We start from the raw sequence: 21751 nt of genomic DNA on the forward strand, positions 1-21751 counted from the left end.
ATTTGATATTTGTAGTTTTTTTCCTAGTTGTTACCATGAAAATAATGGTCTGCCTTTATCTTCTGTAAAAACTAGAACTAGAAATCTTTTACCATATAACTTTCTGATAAATGTATAGCTATCTTTTTTGTACAAGAGACTAACAAGTTCTAACAAAAGCTATGTGACATTTCTTATAATTTCTTGATTATTCAGCTTTTAACTTTAATTAAATAGCACATATGCTGTGTGATCATTCTGTATTTATAAAATTGAACTTGTTACAGCCAAGTGATCATTTAAATTGTATCTGCTTGGTAAATGCAGGTGTATCTGTTGCTGATCGAGAGGCCAGTCTGGAATTAATTAAGTTGGACATATCCCGTACATTTCCATCTCTCTACATCTTTCAGAAGGTGAGGGTTTCTAACCAGCTTGTCATTACTTAAAAAAAAAAAAATCTATCAATATCCAAGGCAACAGATTATTTAAATGAATAGCTATTACTTTAAAAAAGGCAAAACTATAGAAATTGGGAACCTTGTATAAAAGTCTAAAACTAGTTATAAAATTATAAAGGAATTTCTATTATTTTATTCCACTGACCAAAATACATTGGAGTTAGCATAGCATTTAATACCTTTTATGTAGTAGGTACTTGATGAATTTTATTACAGTGAATTTGTTTTGCTTTTTATTTTGTAAGATATATGAATTATTAATGTTTTGGCCTAGTATATTGTTAAAGTATAAAGAACTTTGTCACAAAACTTAAAATGTTTCAGAATTATCATTAAAATAGGAAGAAATGGTTTTTTTTTGTACATAGGCTATTATGAAGTTGATTATACCTTATTGAAAGAGAAATGACTACATTATATATACTTTACCTTTGGCTGAAGTCTTTATTTTTATTTCTTTTTAAATTTGAGATCAGGTCTTGCTGTGTTGCCCAGGCTGGACTCGAACTCCTAGGCTCAAGCAATCCTCCTGCATCGGCCTCCTGAGTAGCTGGGATTATGGGATTACAGGCATGTGCCACCACACCCAGCTGATTCAAGTCTTTATACATGGAATTCTTCTATGTTTAGATTTATAAAAATAAAATGAGATAAAAATTTTTACCATTAAGATTAAAATTATTGGCCGGGCGCAGGGGCTCAAGCCTGTAATCCCAGCACTTTGGGAGGCCGAGATGGGTGGATCACGAGGTCAGGAGATCGAGACCATCCTGGCTAACACGGTGAAACGCCGTCTCTACTAAAAATACAAAAAAAAACTAGCCGGGCGAGGTGGCAGGCGCCTGTAGTCCCAGCAAAGTAGTCCCAGCTACTCGGGAGGCTGAGGCAGGAGAATGGCGGGAACCCGGGAGGCGGAGCTTGCAGTGAGCTGAGATCCGGCCACTGCACTCCAGCCTGGGTGACAGAGCGAGACTCCGTCTCAAAAAAAAAAAAAAAAAAAAAAAAAGATTAAAATTATTAACACGGTTTAGTGTAGCTTGATGATTTTTTTTGCTGATGCTGTATTATATAAAATGAAACAGTCTGTATTCATCATACTCTTTTTTTTTTTTTTTTTTTTTTTTGAGACGGAGTCTCGCTCTGTCCCCCAGGCTGGAGTGCAGTGGCCAGATCTCAGCTCACTGCAAGCTCCGCCTCCCGGGTTCACGCCATTCTCCTGCCTCAGCCTCCCGAGTAGCTGGGACCACAGGCGCCGCCACCTCGCCCGGCTAATTTTTTGTGTTTTTAGTAGAGACGGGGTTTCGCCGTGTTAGCCAGGATGGTCTCGATCTCCTGACCTTGTGATCCGCCCGTCTCGGCCTCCCAAAGTGCTGGGATTACAGGCTTGAGCCACCGCGCCCGGCCCATCATACTCTTATTATACCAAATGTAGAAGGTTTTAAAACTGTTGGCAAATTATATAGCTTGTATCCATCAAGTAAGTTTATTTGACTTTTAGTACTAAATATTTCTTTTTTCTTTCTTTCTTTCTTGTTTTTTTTTTTTTGGAGCGATTCTCACTCTTTTGCCCAGGCTGGAGTGCAGGGGGGCAATCCTGGCTCAGTGCAACCACTGCCTCCTGAGTTCAAGCGATTCTTCTGCCTCAGCCACTCGAGTAGCTGGGATTACAGGCGTATGACAGACACCATGCCCAGCTAATTTTTGTATTTGTAGTAGAGATGGGGTTTTGCCATGTTAGCCAAGCTGGTGTCAAACTCCTGGCCTCAAGTGACCTGCCCATCTCGACCTCCTAAAGTTCTGGGATTACAGGCATGAGCCACTGTACCCATCTGCAGTATTAAATATTTCTTATTAATAATTTGGAAAACATCTTGGCAGAGTACATTTATAATATTTTTTATTAAATATGCTAAAACTAGTCATTTAGGAAATGTTACAGTTTATTAACATGTTATATAAAAATTAACTTAGAGACAATTATTTGTACAGTTTCAAATTTCATTTTTCTCTCCTAAGGGTGGCCCATATCATGATGTCTTACATAGTATTTTAGGGGCATACACGTGCTACAGACCTGATGTTGGTTATGTAAGTATTTGTTTCAATCTGTTTTTTGAATGTAAGCATTTTATCTACACTCTTTATCAAAATATCCTATGTTGTATTAGCTCCCAAATGTCTGTATCTCTATGTCTGTTTTTCTTGGGCTTATCAATTTACCCAGTGAAGAATCTTTCCATCTCTTGCTGAGCTTATATGTACTTGAGACTGTCAGTTTTCTGGGGGAGCTATGGGAGATTTCACCATGCAATTTCTAAACTTTTATTTCATGTCCTGATGTCAGGGGGGTGCCTTGTCCCCCATCTTTTAACCTTCTTTTCCATGACTGTGCCTCTAGAGAGTAAACCTCCTGTGTTCCACCAGGTTAAGGGAAGGATAGGTACCTGTCCCTAAAGGATAGGGGAGGGGATTTGCTCCTTTTACAGACTTTCACCCAATCCTATTTTTAGCTCTATTTCTCAATTTCACAGGTACCTGACAACTTCGGCTTCTGAGCCTTCAGGGTTTTACAGCAGAATTGGCTTGCTGATTGTTGGCTTCCTCCTCTGTAGATATTTTAGTTTTAACATTCTACACTTATTTAATTTACAATTTCTAAAACGCTATTAACTATCTACTATATAATTTTTCATTCTTGTAGTCCTCATGGGTTAATATTTTTTTCTTTACTGTATTTTTAGTTGGATTTTTTCAGGAGAACAAAGAAAGATGTGATGTTCAATTGCCATTTTTAACTAGAAGTTATAGAACTTTCATCTTCGCACCTTTGCCTTAAAATAAAAGAATGTTAGACATCTCTATAGGGTGACTGTCTGGTACAAGTTACTTTGTTCTGTTGCATGTTCATTTCTATGTTTGTTTACTCAATAAATATTGTGCACTTATGACTATATGTCAGGCATTGTTCTAGGTACTTGAAATACCTCAGTGAACAAAATGATTTCTTCCCTTACAATGCTTACAGTTTAGAAGAAAGAGACAATAAACAACAAACAAGTAAATCATGTTATATTAAAAGATAAGTGCTGTGGAAAAGTGTGGGATGATAAAGGGGGAAAGTGCCAGATTTAGGGTGGGGCAGGTCGTAGTATTTGGAAAGATCATCAGATAGTCCTTATAGAGAAAGTTAGATTTAAGCAGAGTCTTTAAACTCTCTTACTCAGGTATTCTGTGAATGAATTGTAAGAACACCTTGTATCCCCTTCACATGTTTAAGCTGAAGTTTAAAGTTTTTTATTATAAGTTTACTTGTAAATAATTTAATTTTTTAGCACTGGTTAAATTTGACATCTTATAGTTTTTTTAAAATGTCCCCAGGCAGGCCAGGCGAGGTGGCTCACACCTGTAATCCCGGCACTTTGGGAGGCCAAGGCAGGTGGATCACGCGTTCATGAGTTGGAGACCAGCCTGACCAACATGGCAAAACCCCGTCTCTACTAAAAATACAAAAATTAGCCGGGCATGGTGGCATGCGCCTGTAATCCCAGCTACTCAAGAGGCTGAGGCAGGAGAATTGCTTGAACCTGGGAGGCGGAGGTTGCAGTGAGCCAAGATCGTGCCACTGCACTCCAACCTGGGCAACAAGAGCGAAACTCTGTCTCAAAAAAAAAAAAAAAAAAAAAAGTCCCCAGACTGGGCACAGTGGCTCGGGCCTATAAATCCCAGCACTTTGGGAGGTTGAGGCAGGAAGATCGCTTGAGCTCAGGACTCCCAGGCTGCAGTGAACTAGGATTGGACCACTGCATTCCAGCCTGCACAACACAGCAAGACCCTGTCTCAAAAAAAAACAAAAGAAGTCTGTAGTGGAATTTAAATACTGTAATGAATTTACATACATCATAGTCCATTTAAAAAAGTATATATTAACAAACTTTTCATTAATATTTTACATTTTTTGCTTTTTCTCTGAACTTGTATCTCTTTCTTTTTTTATTTTTTTGAGACAGGGTCTCAGTCTGTCACCCAGGCTAGAGTACAGTGGCGTGATCATGACTTACTATAGACTTGACCTCCTGGTCCCTTGGTCCCTGGTGAGTCTTCCACCTCAGCCTCCCAGGTAGCTGGGACGGCAGGCACAAGCCACCATGCTTGGCTAATTTTCTGTATTTTTTGTTAAGACAGGGCACTATGTTTCCCAGGCTTGTCTTGAACTCCTGGCTCAAGTGACCCGCCCGCATTGGCCTCCCATAGTGCTGGGATTACATATGTGAGCTACAGTGCCTGACTGATACTATGATTTTTTAATATAATGTTGTATAATTAAAACAAAGTAGTTAATCTGCCCAACATCTGAAATATTTGACCTTTTTTGTAATGATAGTATTTGAGATTTACTCTCTAAGAGATTGTGAAATGTACAGTACTCAATCATTAGTTGTGTTTGCCATGTTGTGTGATAGATATTAAAAAAAAAAAAAATCAGACCAGGCATGGTGGCTCATGCTTGTAATCCCAGCATTTGGGAGGCCAAGGTGGGAAGATCGCTTGAGCCCAGGAGCTTAAGACCAGCCTGAGCAACACAGTGAGACCTCATCTCTGCAAATAATAAAAAATTAGCCAGGTGTGGTGGTTTGCCTGTAGTCCCAGCTACTCAAGAGGCTGAGGTGGAAAGATCGCTAGAGTTCAGGCTCTTGAGGCTGTAGTGAGCCGAGATTGTGCCTGGGCAACAGAGTGGTACCTTGTCTCAAAAAAAATGAAAGTTACTCCTCATTTCAACCTGGACCTTTTTGTACTCTTTGATTATCATCTTCCCTACCCCCAAGCCTCTGGTAACTACCATTCTGCTCTCTGCTTCTATGAGTTCGGTGGTTTTAGATTACACATTTAAGTGAGAACATGCAATATTTGCTTTTCTGTTTTTGCCTTATTTCACTTAGCATAATGTTCTCCAGTTCCATCCATGTTGTCCCAAATGACAGAGTTCCTTCCTTTGTTAAGGCTGAACAGTATTCTTTTGTATACACACACACACACACACACACACACACACACACTCTCATCCCATTCATCTATTGATGTACACTTAGGTTGCTTCCTTAACTTGGCTATTGTGAGTAGTGCTGTAGTGAACATGGGAGTGCAGATGTCTTTTTGATATACTGATTTCAAGTCTTTTGGGTAATAGCCAGAAGTGAGATTGCTGGACCACATAGTAATTCTATTTTTAGTTTTTTTGAAGAACTTCATAGAGTTTTCTCTAGTAGCTGTACTAATTTACATTCCTATTAACAGTGTGCAAGTTTTTTTCTCAACAACCTCACCAACACTTACCTTTTGTCTTTTTGGTAATAGCCATATACAGCAGTCCCCACTTATCCTTAAGGGATATATTCCAAGACACCAAGTGAAATATATAAGTTTGGGTTTTTTTGTTTTTGTTTTTGAGACGGGATTTTGCTCTTTTTAATTTTTTCTTCCTTTTTTTTTTTTTGAGATGGAGTCTTGCTCTGTTGCCCAGGCTGGAGTGCAGTGGCGCTATCTTGGCTCACTGTAAGCTCCACCTCCCAGGTTCACACCGTTCTCTTGCCTCAGCCTCCCGAGTAGCTGCGACTACAGGTGCCTGCCACCACACCTGGCTAATTTTTTTGTGTTTTTAGTAGAGACAGGGTTTCACCATGTTAGCCAGGATGGTCTCGATTTCCTGACCTCATGATCCTCCCACCTCAGCCTCCCAAAGTGCTGGGATTACAGGTGTGAGCCACCATGCCCGGCCAAGATGGGGATTCGCTCTTGTTGCCCAGTTTGGAGTGCAATGGCACGATCTTGGCTCACTGCACCCTCTGCCTCCTGGGTTCAAGCAATTCTCCTGCCTCAGCCTCTCGAGTAACTGGGATTACAGGTGCCCGCCACCATGCCCGGTTAATTTTTTGTATTTTTAGTAGAGACGGGGTTTCACTATGTTGGCCAGGCTAGTTTCGAACTCCTGACCTCAGGCAATCCACCCGCCTTGGCCTCCCAAAGTACTGGGATTACAGGCGTGAGCTACCGTGCCTGGCCTATATAGGGTTTTGTACTTGTCCTGAAACTGCAGATAGTGCAGAATCCTATAGATACTATGTTTTTTCTATACATACATACCTATGATAAAATTTATTGATTAGGCACAATAAGACATAAACAGCAATAACTAATAATAAAGTAGTACAGTTATAACACTCTTCTAACAATTTAGGTAAAAGAAGCAGTACTCGAACACAAGCTCTACAATAGCACAACAGTTGATCTTATAACTGAGATGGCTACTAGGCAGGTGGGTAGCATATACAGCATGGTTATGCTGGATAGAGGGATGATTCTCTTCCTTGGCAGGATGAAGCAGGACCACTCCAGATTTTACCACCCTATTTAGAATAGCATGCAGTTTAAAATGTATGACTTGTTTATTTCTGGAACTTGCCATTTAATATTTTCAGACCACTGTTGACCACAGGTAACTGAAACTTCAGAAAGCAAAACTGAGGAAAGTGGAGGACTACTGTATTTTATTTGATTCCTGTCACAGAATTTTATTCTAATGTAACACTTTTCTACCCAAAAGTCTTTTAGTAATCTCATTATACTTCTGCTACAAATATATAAATTAATTAAAAATGAAAAATCAGCTTTATTTCTGATATACATAATATTCTAAATATTAGATGTTTTTTCTAATTTATTACAATTATTAGTATAACTGATCAAAACAAATAGACTACATAAATGAAAAAAACAAAACAAATTTTTAATTATCTCAGTAACTCAATTAGATTCTCCTTCAACTTTATTAAAAACAGAAGACTGTTAAGTACTTGAGTTGCAAAAACATTTTATTACCAATCATTAGAATTGTTCATTTTCTCAGTTTCTGTAAAGTATCCCAAAAGCCTTTATTGAGACTAGTCAAAATATCTATTACTGACATTTTATGCTAAATTTTATTTTGTGTTTTGTGTTTTTTGTTTTGAGACAAGGTTTCACTCTGTTGCCCAGGCTGATCTTGAACTCCTGGGGCTCAAGTGATCCTCCCACCTCAGCCTCCCAAAGTGCTGGGTTTATGTATGAGCCGCTGCACCCAGCCTACACTAGATTTTAAAAAAAGAAAAAAAATCTATTAAAATTATATCTTCAGGCTGCGTGCGGTGGCTCGTGCCTGTAACCCTAGCACTTTGGGATACTGAGGCAGGCAGATCACTTGAGGCCAGGAGTTCAAGACCAGCCTGGCTAACGTGGCGAAATCCTGTCTCTACTAAAAATACAAAAATTACCCCAGCGTGGAGGCGCATGCCTGTAATCCCAGCTACTCAGGAGGCTGAGGCACGAGAATTGCTTGAACCTGGGAGGCAAAGGTTGCAATGAGCTGAGGTTGTGCCACTCACTCCAGCCTGGGTGACAGAGTGAGATTCTGTCTCAAAACAAACAAAAATCCTCACTTAAAGGCACTTGTTTAACCTGGTATACTGAGAAAAATTGGGGAAAATTAAAATACCGTTACTTTTATTACACTTATGATATGATTTTTTTAGAATATGTTTTAAATATATTTTTTTTAAACCCTGGCTGCAGACTTATTAGGTCATTGTATATTTGCTGCCGAAATGAGCTCTGTTAGGTCATTGAATTTATGTAAAATGACCACCATATAACTTAACTGGTAGTATCAAGGCTCATTGACAAACCAGTCAGTCAAATCATACTTACTTTATAAGTTAAAAATAGTGTAGATTATATTGGAATACCTATTTCATGTCATGATTTGACCAAATACGTTTTTTTAACTATGTTAATGAATAACATATGCTGAATCTATAAATAACTCATATGAACGTTTTATCTGTAGTTTTTATTCTTGAAAAAATTTGGTAATCTTGGTTCACGTTTCAGTTATACTTATTTAAAAGAACCACAGTGTCCGGGCGCGTTGGCTCATGCCTGTAATCCCAGCATTTTGGGAGGCTGAGGCAGGTGGATCACCTAAGGTCAGGAGTTTGAGGCCAGCCTGGCCAACATGGCGAAATCCTGTCTCTACTAAAAATACAAAAATTAGTCAGGTGTGGTGGCACAGGCCTGTAATCCCAGCTACTCGGGAGGCTAAAGCAGGAGAATTGCTTGAACCCAGGAGACGGAGGTTGTAGTGAGCCGAGATCCCACCACTGCACTCCAGCCTGCGTGATGGGGCTCTGTACTGTAGGTGCTGTTCTCTTTGTTCTCCTGGATCTCCTGGAACTCTCCCTCAAGGACTATGCATTCTTTTTTTTTTTTCGAGATAGAGTCTTGCTCTGTTGCCCAGGCTGGAGTGCAGTGGCACGATCTCAGCTCACTGCAACCTCCGCCCCTTGGGTTCAAGCAGTTCTCCTGCCTCAGCCTCCCGAGTAACTGGGATTACAGGCACATGCCACCATGCCTGGCTATTTTTTGTATTTTTAGTAGAGATGGGGTTTCGCCTTGTTGGCTAGACTGGTCTCCAACTCCTGACCTAAAGTGATCTGCCGGCCTCGGCCTCCCAAAGTGCTGGGATTATAGGTGTGAGCCACTGCGCCAGGCCGAGGGCTATGTATTTTTTGATATTACATGTGATACGGAAGAGGTGAGGTCACTGTATTGTCATTACTCATTCCCATTCTACCATGTACTAGAATTCAGTCTTATTTAGTCGTATATGTGACAGGAAGCCAGAAGGTTTCCCCAACCAATATTTAGAATTATCCACATTTCATGCCTCCTAGCGATTCCCCCTAGTAATTTTTGTCATGGGTGAGGACTGTGACTTTCACTTGTTACTGTGGCATTGTCAGCCAGATCATGTTTAGAAAAGAAGACATATGTAAATTGAGGATCTGGGATTGAATTCCCTTAAAATATCCATGACTGTGTACTTTCTGGATACTGTTTGTGGCTATAAAACACACTTATCCCAGTTAAAACCACTACTGTCTAGATTAAGGTTATTGAATTGTCTTAGTTTTCTACTTTCAAGACATGGTTATAGATTGCTTTTGGGTAGAGCAGTTGTGGATGAATGTTGAGTGTTACCTGTCTGTAGATCCACTGATGCAAGTTTTCTCTTTTTAAGCAAGGAGGTGGCTATTAATTTGCCTGGCACTTACAGTGAACTGGGCCTGCCCTATGATGGGGATTTAAGGTGGGTGTATCATAAAAGTAGAAGTGAGAAGACAAACAAGTTTCCCAGTATCTCAGGTGGAGTAAAAAATGTAGACCAGGAATCAAATATTACTCTAAGAACTTCGTAAGATTTGTATACTCCCCCACCTTGTTTTTTGTTTTGTTTTGTTTTGTAAAAACAGAGCCTCACTGTGTTGCCTAGGCTGATCCTGAATCTCTGGGCTCAAGCAATCCTGCCTTGGACTCCCCAATTACTAGGATTACAGGCATGAACCACCATGCCCGACTCATTTATTTTTTGTTATAAGTCCTTGTTTCTCCATAGTTATTATCAATAAGACACAAAAAATAAGAAGCCTGTGTGTAAGCCTGCAAGAACAATAAAGGGTGGGGAATTTAAGTGGATTGCCTTGTCCCATATCCTAGCTAGGCATAGAGGAAGAGAGAAATTTCAAATGACAGAAAGTGGGTGGGTTACACAGGTGCTTCAACTGGTAAAGTATTATTTCTTAAGCTGATCTTGGTTCACTGCAACCTCAGCCTCCCGAGTAGCTGGGATTACAGGCACCTGCCACCACACCTGTCTAATTTTTTTTGTATTTTTAGTAGAGACAGGGTTTCACCATGTTGGCTAGGCTGGTCTCGAACTCCTGACCCCAGGTGATCTGCCTGGCACCTATACATAGGTATCTTTTTGTTGTCTGTGTTTTTTTGTTTGTTTGTTTCCCACATTTTTATTTTGAACAACTTCAAATTAATAGCAAAGTTACAGCAGTTTCCTCCTGGTTCAGAATCCACTCAGGGTCATGTGTGGTATTTAGTTGCTCTTTTTAGTTTCCTTTAAAACAGAACAGTTCCTCAGCCTTTTGTATGTGTCGTAACAATGTCACTTTTCAAAAGTTAAGGCTAGTTGTTTGCGGAATGACCCTTAACTTGAATTTGATTATTTTTTCATGATTAGATTCAGGTTAGACAGTTTTGTCAGCAATACTACATAAACAATGTGTCTTTTTCAGTGCATCACACCATAAGTCAATAAATAATGCAAAATATTTAGAAGAATTGGACTCTGAAGAAATTATATAAATAACTGTTTTTCTTATTTTCTTTTCTTTTTTTTTTTTTTTTTTTTTGAGACGGAGTCTCGCTCTGTCGTCCAGGCTGGAGTGCAGTGGCCGGATCTCAGCTCACTGCAAGCTCCGCCTCCCGAGTTCACGCCATTCTCCTGCCTCAGCCTCCCGAGTAGCTGGGACTACAGACGCCCGCCACCTCGCCCGGCTAGTTTTTTTTTTTTTGTATTTTTTAGTAGAGACGGGGTTTCACCGTGTTAGACAGGATGGTCTCGATCTCCTGACCTCGTGATCCGCCTGTCTCGGCCTCCCAAAGTGCTGAGATTACAGGCTTGAGCCACCGCGCCCGGCTCTTATTTTCTTTTCATATATGAACAAGAGTGATACATGATAAATCTGAATGAGCTATAAATAGCTTTAAAAATATGCATAAAATAAATATTCTGGGCTGGACACGGTGGCTTACGCCTGTAATCCCAGCACTTTGGGAGGCCAAGATGGGTGGATCACCTGAAGTCAGGAGTTCAAGACCAGCCAGGCCAACATGGTGAAACCCCGTCGCTACTAAAAATACAAAAATTAGTCAGGCGTGGTGCCACCTGTATTCCCAACTACTCAGGAGGATGAGGCAGGAGAATCGCTTTAACCTGGGAGGGGAAGGTTGCAGTGAGCCGATATCGTGCCACTGCACTCCAGCCTGGATGATAAGAGCTAAACTCTGTCCCCCAAAAAATTAAGTAAGTAAATAAATATTCCATGTGATAAGGCATTATGCCATTGCTTAATTGGCAGCATTTTTTCTTTTTTAGTGGTATGTAAAATAATGTTACTTATAATAAACAACATTTTAGATGCAATTAAATGTAATTTTAATTCTTTCTATTTACTTTGCTACCATTCTATTACAGATCATTAACACTTTGCCCCTTGTATTCATTCAGCAAATATTGTGGTACTAAGAATACAACTATGAACAAAAAACATGGTGTGGTCTCTGTACTAGTTTCCTATGAATACTGTAAGAAACTACCACAAACTTAGTGGCTTTAAACAACACAAATTAGACTGGGCACCGTGGCTCATGCCTGTAATCCCAGCACTTTGGGAGGCTGAGGTGGGAAGATTACTTGAGGTCAGGAGTTTGAGACCACCCTGGACAACATAGGAAAACTCTGTCTCTACAAAAAAAATGTAAACACAGACACAAGAACAACACAAAGTTACTGTTTGACAATTCCGGAGGTCAGAAGTCTGAAATAGACTTCACTGGGTTGAAGTCAAAGTGTTGGCAGGGTTGTGCTTCCTCTGGAACCTCTAGGGCAGAATCCATTTCCTTGCTTTTTCCACCTTCTAGAGGCTGCCTACATTCCTTCGCTCATGGGCCTATAGCTCCATCTTGAAAGCCAGTAGTGTAGCATCTTCAAATCTCTCTGACTAGCTTGCCTTCTTTCTTCACTTATAAGGAACCTCATGATGATTACTTTAGGCCTACCCAGATAATTCAGGATAAGCTCCCTATCTCAAGATCCTTGACTTAATCACATCTGCAGAGTCCCCTTTACCGTGTATGGCAACATTTTCATAGCTTCTGGTAATTAATAAGGACTTGGACATCTTTGGTGGGCAATTATTATGCCTACTACAGTCCCTGTCTTCATGGAACTTAAGTTCTAGAAAATAAAGTAGGCAATTACTATAGAATCTGCAAAAAATACTCAGAAGACAGAGAAAGAGAAATAAGATGAGAACAAAGAAATAATTGGATTGCAGAAGCTAAGGGAATGCTGTTAAGAGAGACAGCACCCACTGGGTTTTACAATAAGTATCATTGGTCATGCTGGCAAGAGAAATCTCAAAATAGTGTGGTAATGGAGTGGGAATACATACTGAAGTGTATTAAAGAGTGAAAAGGGAGCTGAGAGCTGGGCGCGGTGGCTCATGCTTGTAATCCCAGCACTTTGGGAGGCCGAGGTGGGTCAATCACCTGAGGTCGGGAGTTCAAGACCAACCTGACCAACATGAAGAAACCCCATCTCTACTAAAAATACAAAATTAGCCGGGGTTGTGGTGCATGCCTGTAATCCCAGCTACTCGGGAGGCTGAGGCAGGAGAATCACTTGAACCTGGGAGGTGGAGGTTGTGGTGAGCTGAGATCGCACCATTGCACTCCAGCCTGGGCAAAAAGAGCGAAACTCTGTTTCAAAAAATAAAATAAAAAAATAAAAAAAAAGAAAAGAAAAGGGAGCTGAGAAAGTAGAAATAGTGATTGTAGGCATACCTTTCAGAACACTAGGCTGAGAACAAGAGACAAAGTTAGCATTGCAGTTTTTTGTTGTTGTTGTTTTGTTTTGTTTTGAGATGAAGTCTCGCTCTGTCACTGGGTCTGGAGTGCAGTGGTGCCATCTTGGCTTACTGTAGGCTCTGCCTCCCAGGTTCACGCCATTCTCCTGCCTCAGCCTCCCAAGTAGCTAGGACTACAGGCACCCGCCAGCACTCCTGGTTGATTTTTTGTATTTTTAGTAGAGACAAGGTTTCACCATGTTAGCCAGGCTGGTCTTGAACTCCTGACCTCAGGTGATCCGCCCGCCTCAGCCTACCAAAGTGCTGGGATTACAGGCGTGAGCCACTGCGCCCAGCCCATTGCAGTTATTCTTAATGGTCTCACTGTGTAAGTCCATTATACAAATCTCTTCCAGAAGTGTGTGTTTGATAACTTTTTTTTTTAATTAAAGAAATGTATGGGCTGGGTGGGCGTGGTGGTAAACACCCATAGTCTCAGCTACTCAGGAGGCTGAGGCAGGAGGATAGCTTGAGCTGGGAGGCAGAGGTTGCAGTGAGATGATATCATGCCACTGCATTCCAGCCTAGGTGACTGAGTGAGACCCTGCTTCAGAAAAAATAAACCAAAAAAAAAGGAGAAGTGTATGATAGCTGCCAATAACTCACAAGCAAGAAGCAAACATCTATACAGCTTAGCCTTTTACTCGAGGTTTTTCACAACATAAACACATCCTACCTTCTCTAAATGCCTTTCCTTATTCCAGCTGAGCTGGTCCTATTGTTCCCATTTCTGTGTCTTAGTTCATGCTTCTTTTCCATTTTAGGTTTTTTGCCATTTTTTGTCTCTTGCTTTTTCAGGACTCCAGGCTCATTATCTCAACCCCCACAACGTCTCCTTTCTTGGTATTTCAGCAGCACTTCTCATAGATCTCTTTTATTTTGAGTTCTTCATTTTTTACTCAGATGTGTTATAACAATGAAAATAATCACCTGATTTTTATTAAATTTTGTGATTCTGTACTCTATTTTGAAAGAATTCAGACTGAGAGGAAATGAAAACTAGGTAATACACTGAGATAGCCTTTTGTAGCAGTAAAATCTGAACTTTTTTCTTTTTTCAAAAATTCTTCCTAATGTTGAAAAACCACACCATATGAACAAGAAATTAGGGAGATTTCATAATCTTTAGGGGCTTTCTGTATTTACCTTTGCTGGGAAGGAAAAAATAAATCTTGGTTAATTCTACTTTGTAATGTCACTATAATTTTTCAGGAGTACAATAAAATAAACTGTATAGATTTATTATTGTAAGTCCATTTTGACTAATTTCTTTTCCCTTTGAAGGTCCAAGGGATGTCCTTCATTGCAGCTGTGCTCATTCTCAATTTGGAAGAGGCAGATGCCTTTATTGCATTTGCCAATCTCCTGAATAAGCCATGCCAGTTGGCCTTTTTTCGTGTGGATCACAGCATGGTATGAATGGATCATGTTTTCCTTTGTTTCTGTAGTTTTAATGCCCTCTTAGAGTGAAAAACAGTAATTGAAAGACCAAGATAATCTCATCTATTGTAAACTTATTATATTATAGTTTATGAATGAATGTTTGCTGAGAAGACTCAGAAAAAGATGAGATTCTTAATGAGCAAGATTTCCTGTTAATGTTTAAGCATTTAATTTCCTTATTTCTAGACTATATACTTTCATAATTTTATTGATTTTTTAATCTTTAGATGTTGAAATATTTTGCAACATTTGAAGTATTCTTTGAAGAAAATCTCTCCAAATTATTTCTTCACTTCAAATCTTATAGTCTTACACCAGATATATACTTGATAGACTGGTAAGTCATAACATACATAATATATAATAATGAAATAAAGTATAACTTTTTTTGTGTTTTAGAAACTAGAGTGAATCTCATGTACAGGATTTTACATATAAAGAGCCTTCTTTTACAAATTGGGAAACTTCCAAATTTGTGTGGGGATGCATTTGATTTAAGAGCATGGACTTGGCTGGGTGTGGTAGCTCACGCCTGTAATCCTGGCACTTTGGGAAGCCGAGGTGGGCGGAGCACCTGAGGTCAGGAGTTCAAGACCAGCCTGTCTAACATGGCAAAACCCTGTCTCTACCAAATATACAAAAACTTAGTCTCAGCCAGGCATGGTGGCTCACGCCTGTAATCCTAGAACTTTGGCGGGCGGATCACAAGGTCAGGAGTTCGAGTCCAGCCTGACTAACATGGCGAAACCCTATCTCTACTAAAAATACAAAAATTAGCCAGGCATAGTGGCATGCACCTGTAGTCCCAGCTATTTGAGAGGCTGAGTCAAGAGAATCGCTTGAACCAGGAGGCGGGAGGTTGCAGTGAGCCAAGATTGCGCCACTGCACTCCAACCTGGTGACAGATCAAGACTCCGTCTCAAAAAAAAAAAAAAAAAACCGTAGCTGGGTGGTGTAGTCTCAGTAGGCTGTAGCACGAGAATTGTTTGAACCTGACAGGTAGATGTTGCAGTGAACCGAGATCACGCCACTGCACTGCAGCCTGGACAACAGAGCGAAACTCCATCTCAAAAAAAAAAAAAAAAAAGACCATAGACTCATAGACTCTGGGTTGAAATCAGAATCTCTCAGTTTGTATTTCAGTTTTTTGTCTATAAATTGGGAGTAATACTGTCTTTATCTTGAGTTGTAGCGAGGGTGTTTTACATGGATTATCTCATTCAATGCCTAGCACATACTAAGCTCTCAGAGTTAGTTGCTATTTATTTTATTTTTAACACACAGGGGCTTATGATAGTTATAATAGTGTTTCTTTACTAAGGGCTTCATATTGTTTTTTTATTTCAAGGCTTTGTCCAGCCCTTTTTCCCCAGGATGACACCAATTTGATTTTTTAAATTTGATCTTCCTTATATATTGTCTGAAAATTTTTTTAAAAATGTAATAAATGTAAATACAATATACCTTCTCCAAGTTACACATGAATAGCTCAGATTTTTTCTGTTCCACACACAATTTTACTTCCTAGACTTTCTCTAGCTTAAGGAAAAAAAAAAAAAAAAAAAAGGCCAAGTGCAGTGGCTGACGCCTGTAGTCCCAGCACTTTGGGAGGCCAAGGCAGGAGGATTGCTGGAAGCCAGGAGTTTGAGACCAACCTGGGCACCACAGCAAGACCCCATCTCTACAAAAAATTTCAAAAAAAATTAGCCAGACATAGTTGGGCATTCCTGTAGTCCCAGCTACTCAGGAAGCTGAGGTGGGAGGATTGCTTGAGCCCAGGAATTTAAGGTTACCGTGAGCTGTGATTGCACCACTGTCCTCCATCCTGGGTGACAGAACGAGATCCTGTCTATTAAAAAAAAAAGTTATATATGTTGCCAAATCATGTATACTGTAGACAGGATCACCATTTTATTACTTGTGTTTAAAGTTCAAAGTTTTTTAGACTTTTCGTTTGTCATATTAAGACTAATGATATTAATGGTGTTCCTAATAGGCATACAGCTCTCCTACAAGCTGTAATTGAGGCACCAATGTTTCTTCCATTTTTGTACTTCCACCATCTTTAACAAGGCGTTTCCAGGGTTTTCACAAAAGGGGAGAGAACAAGGAGACTCACAAGGGAGATTTTGGGAAGCTAAGACTAGAAGTATTTGGCATCTCCTCCTCTCACATTCCACTGACCAGGGCTCAGTCATGTGGCCACAACTAACTGCAAGTGAAGATGTAAAATGTGGTTTAGCTGTTTGCTCAGAAAGAAAAAGAAGTGGTTTAGTAAACAGCCAGTTTCTACCACACATACTTTTTTTCTGTTTAATCATAGTAACCACTTAAGATTTGTACTGTAATTTACACCACTTACTGACGGGCAACCTGAAATTTTGTTTTTTATTTTTTTCTTTCATTAAAAAATTTTTTTATTTTTATTTTTTATTTTTTGAGACAGAGTCTCATTCTGTTGCCCGGGTTGGAGTGCAGTGGCGCAATCACAGCTCCTCCCACCTGGAACTTCTGGGCTCAAGCATTCCTCCCACCTCAGCCTCCTGAGTAGTTGGGATTACAGGTGTGCATCACCATGACTGGATAATTGATACTGAAATTCTGATAGGCTTGAGTACCATACCTGATATTTCACAGTTAATAAATTGCAGAATAGAAACTAAAACCTCAGCGGTCCAGTCCCAGAAACCATATTCTTTATAAAATTAACTATGACATGACCAGTACTCATTTTACTGAAGAAGAATATTTATGGTTTTTTTACTTGTCAGAGAGGTGGGATTTTAGAACTGGAAGTAATCCAAACTCATTATTTTAGAGCTGAAGAAATTGAGATGCGGAAGTAGAATGTCATAGCGAAGGTCAAATCGTTGCTGTTTAAGTGTTACACAATATAAAGAAACAGTTTTTAAAGAAAATATAATGGCTGGGCATGGTGGCTCATGCCTGTAATCCTCACACTTTGGGAAGCCGAGGTGGGCAGATCACCTGAGCTCAGGAGTTTCAGACCAGCCTGGCCAACATGGTGAAACCCTGTCTCTACTAAAAATACAAAAATTAGCTGGATGTGGTGGCCCGTACCTGTAGTCCCAGCCACTTGGGAGGCTGAGGCACAAGAATTGCTTGAACCCGGGAGGCTGAGGTTGCAGTGAGCCAGGATCACACCACTGCACTCCAGCCTGGGCTACAGAGCAAGACTCCGTCTCAAACAAACAAACAGAAAAACAAAAAACATAATTGCAACAACGTAACAATGTATATTGCATTTTCTAAAAGTTAATTTCTTAAGCTATGTGGTTTAATGGAATTAAAATAAGATTTCTTTTTCTTTTCATTCTTTCGAATTAAAAAAAATTTTTTTTAGTTGACACATAATAATTGTACATATCCATGGGGTACATAGTGATGTTTGTGTACATATAATGTATAGTGATGAGATCAGGGTAATTAGCATATCCATCATCTCAAACATTTATCATTTCTTTGTGTTGGGAACATTCAGTATAGTTGTCCTATTTGAAACCGTATGTTATTGTTAACTATAGTTACCCTACAGTGCTATAGAACACTAGAACTTATTCCTCCTATCTGGCTGTAATTTTGTATATTTTAACAAATTTCAGCCTATCTCTTCCTTCTCTCTACCCTTCCCAGCCTCTAGTATCCTCTGTTCTACTTTTTACATTTATGAGATTAGCTGGCCAATGCTATGGCTCATGCTCATAATCCTAGCACTTTGGGAGGCTGCAGCAGGCTGACTACTTGAGCTCAGGAGTTTGAGACCAGCCTAGGCGAGATGGTGAAACCCTGTCTCTACAAAAAATACAAAAATTAGCTGTATGGTGCATGGTGGCATATGCCTGTAGTCTCAGCTACTTGGGAGGCTGAGGTAGGAGGATGGCTTGAACCTAGGAGGCTCAAGTGAGCTGACATTGCACCACTACATTCCAGCCTGAGCAACAGAGCCAGACCCTGTCTCCGAGAAAAAAAAAAAGAAAGGAAGAAAGAAAAAGAGAGCAACTAGCATTTTTTAGCTTCTACATATGAATGAGAACATGCAGTATTTCACTTACCATAATGTCCTCTGGTTCTATCCATGCTGCCACAAATGACAGGATTTCATTCTTTTTTGTGGCTTAGTAGTATTCCATTGTGTGTATGTACCACATTTTCTTTATCCATTCATCTGTTGTTAGATACCCAGGTTGATTCCATATCTTGGCTATTGTGAATAGTGCTGCAATAAACATGGGAGTGCAGACCTATCTTAAACACACTGATATGAATTCCTTTGGGTATATACCCATGAGTATCATTGCTGGATCATATGCTCCTTCTATTGGTAGTTTTCTGAGGAACCGCCATACTGTTCTTCATAGTGGCTGTACTTTACATTCACAACAACAATGTATAAGAGTTCCCTTTTCTTTGCCTCCTTGCCAGCATTTGTTATTTTTTGTCTTTTTGATAATAGCTGTCCTAACTGGGGTAAGAGGATACCTCATTATGCTTTTGATTTACATTTCCCTGATGCTTTTTTTTTTTTTTTTTTTTTTTGAGGCGGAGTCTCGCTCTGTCGCCCAGGCTGGAGTGCAGTGGTGCGATCTCGGCTCACTGCAAGCTCCACCTCCCGGGTTCCCGCCATTCTCCTGCCTCAGCCTCCCGAGTAGCTGGGACTACAGGCGCCCGCCACCTCGCCCGGCTATTTTTTTTTTTTGTATTTCTTAGTAGAGACGGGGTTTCACCGTGTTAGCCAGGATGGTCTCGATCTCCTGACCTCGTGATCCGCCCATCTCGGCCTCCCAAAGTGCTGGGATTACAGGCTTGAGCCACCGCGCCCGGCCTGTGTTGAGTTTATTATATACAAATCCCAGAGACATTTTTGTGGGATAGGAATGAATAAGTGACAGTGTAAAAGGACTTTTTAAAAAATTATTTTGGCGAGAAAGCTTTTAGTTCCCTTCCTCAAATCCCATCAGCACTACCTCAAATAAACACATAATCAGTGTAAACAATTGTGCCCTTTCTTTACCAAGGCAACTTCAAGACAAGTCCTGTAATAGTTACTCTCCTCACTTCCCCCAACCAGAATGCCTCCCAAAGAACCACTGGATAAAGAATTACATGGTCAGCCATTGTCAGAAAGGTTGGGAAAAACCATTTTGGTGGTTCTATGGGAAGGTATACATGCTTCAAAAGAAGTAGTAAATAAAGCTGGGTGGAAAGAAAAAGACAAAACAAAACAATGGATGTTTGTGCAAGGGGAAGAGAAAAGAGAGAAGTCAGATTTTGGGTTTATATTAGGTGACTAAAAGATGATATTTGGGTTCTTCATACAATAATAATAACTAATTTTTATTTAGCATTTCTTACATGCCAAGCACTGATGTAAACACTTTTACATTTATTAACTACTATAATTTTTAAAACAATCCTGAGAGGTAGATAGTTTTCTTATAATTTACTAATGAAGAAACTGAGGCACAGTAAAGACAACTATCCTGCTTAAGGTAACACAACTAATAAGTGGCAAATTCAAGATTCAAATTCAGGCATTCTGATTTCAGAGCTCATACCCTTAACTACCAGACTGTTCTACCACTCTAGTAGATATTAGGCCTTTCCTCTACATAAGATTGTAAATTCACATACTTTTGATATTTATTATTTAATTTCCCGCTACTCAAGTTTGAGGGAGGAAGGCTATTTTATTTTATTTATTTATTTTTTTGAGACCGGGTCTCACTCTGTCACCAGGTTGGAGTGCAGTGGCATGATCTCGGCTCGCTGCAACCTCCACCTCCCGGGTTCAAGCGATTTTCCCACCTCAGCCTCCCACATAGCTGGGACTACAGGCGTGTGCCACCATGCCCAGCTAATTTTTGTATTTTTAGTAGAGATGGGGTTTCACCATGTTAGCCAGGATGGGAAAGCCATATTTTATTTGCCTTTTTATCCCTAATAAACACTGTTCTTTTTTTATAGAGCTGCTTACTGAGTAAATGAATCAATGAATGAAAAATTTCAGTGACCATTTTTCCCTCTAATTTTAGGATCTTCACACTATATAGCAAATCACTACCACTTGATCTGGCCTGTCGAGTCTGGGATGTATTTTGCAGAGATGGGGAAGAATTTTTATTTAGGACTGGATTAGGAATCCTCCGATTATATGAAGATATTCTCCTGCAGATGGACTTTATTCATATAGCGCAGTTTCTAACTAAATTGCCAGAAGATATCACATCGGAAAAGCTATTCAGTTGTATTGCAGCCATTCAGATGCAGAATAGCACCAAAAAATGGACTCAGGTAGAGTGACATTTTCCTCTCTCTAACAGATGTGTTAAAACAGTTGACTTATTGTAAAAAAAATATGTATTTCTTAAATGTTAGTGCTGAAAAATATGTCTTTTAAAAATAATTTTTGACTTCTAAGAAGCAAGAATTTAAATCAAATTGCCCACTTTTCAGCTATCCAAACCTAGGGCTTTATTTTATTTTATTTTATTTTATTTCATTTCATTTCATTATTTCATTATTTCATTTCATTTCATTTCATTTCATTTCATCTATTTTTTTGAGACAGAGTCTCACTCTGTCGCCCATGTTGGAGTGCAGTGGTGAGTTCTCTGCTCGGTACAATCTCCATCTCCCGGGTTCAAGCGATTCTCCTGCCTCAGCCTCCCAAGTAGCTGGGATTACAGGCACATGCCACCACGCCCAGCTAATTATTTGTGTTTTTAGTAGAGACAGGGTTTCACCGTGTTAGCCAGGATGGTCTGGATTTCCTGACCTCGTGATCCACCCACCTCGGCCTCCCAGAGTGCTGTGATTACAGGCGTGAGCCACTGCTCCCGGCTGGGCTTTATTTTATTTAAGTTCAATAATATCAATTTAGTGAAGTACAACCCACTGTAGTCATTTATTTGCCAGAGTAGTTATTACTTTGGTATTTCAAATAGACAACAATTTTATATATTAAATACCTGCTGTGTACTAGGGTTTGTAGTGGAAAGAATATATAATGTATGGTCCTGGCTTTTTAGTCTTGTTAGGAAAGTAGTCTTTCCTAACTTAGTCTTGTTAGGAAAGTAAAAGTATTGGCAATCTAAGTTAAGTGACATAAAAGGATAGCAGTATCATTTAATCCATGAATGATATAAACGATTGGCATTATTAAATTCACAATCTCTTTTGTTCAGAAAATGTTAGTTACCAAATAGTAATTTCAGAATATTTGGCAATTGGTAAAAATTAGAATATAATCGTATTTCACGATTAGAAAAAAATAAAGAG

The 21751-nt window shown here is 39.6% G+C and overlaps 1 protein-coding gene across 2 annotated transcripts in view; it reads left to right on the plus strand.

The window, feature by feature from the left end:
* The window catches only part of TBC1D12 (TBC1 domain family member 12), a 145423-nt gene that overhangs the window by 120626 nt on the left and 3046 nt on the right, over positions 1–21751 (plus strand). The window contains exons 8-12 of one of the 2 annotated variants that reach the window (XM_015147720.3): positions 307–395; positions 2457–2528; positions 14294–14422; positions 14680–14789; positions 20506–20764. In XM_015147720.3, coding sequence (XP_015003206.3) covers positions 307–395; positions 2457–2528; positions 14294–14422; positions 14680–14789; positions 20506–20764 — 659 coding nt within the window. The remainder of the gene's footprint in view (positions 1–306; positions 396–2456; positions 2529–14293; positions 14423–14679; positions 14790–20505; positions 20765–21751) is intronic. The other variant, XM_028826670.2, reaches the window with a different exon arrangement.

This window comes from Macaca mulatta, chromosome 9 (genome assembly GCF_049350105.2).
Source record: "Macaca mulatta isolate MMU2019108-1 chromosome 9, T2T-MMU8v2.0, whole genome shotgun sequence".
Taxonomy (NCBI): Eukaryota; Metazoa; Chordata; class Mammalia; order Primates; family Cercopithecidae; genus Macaca; species Macaca mulatta.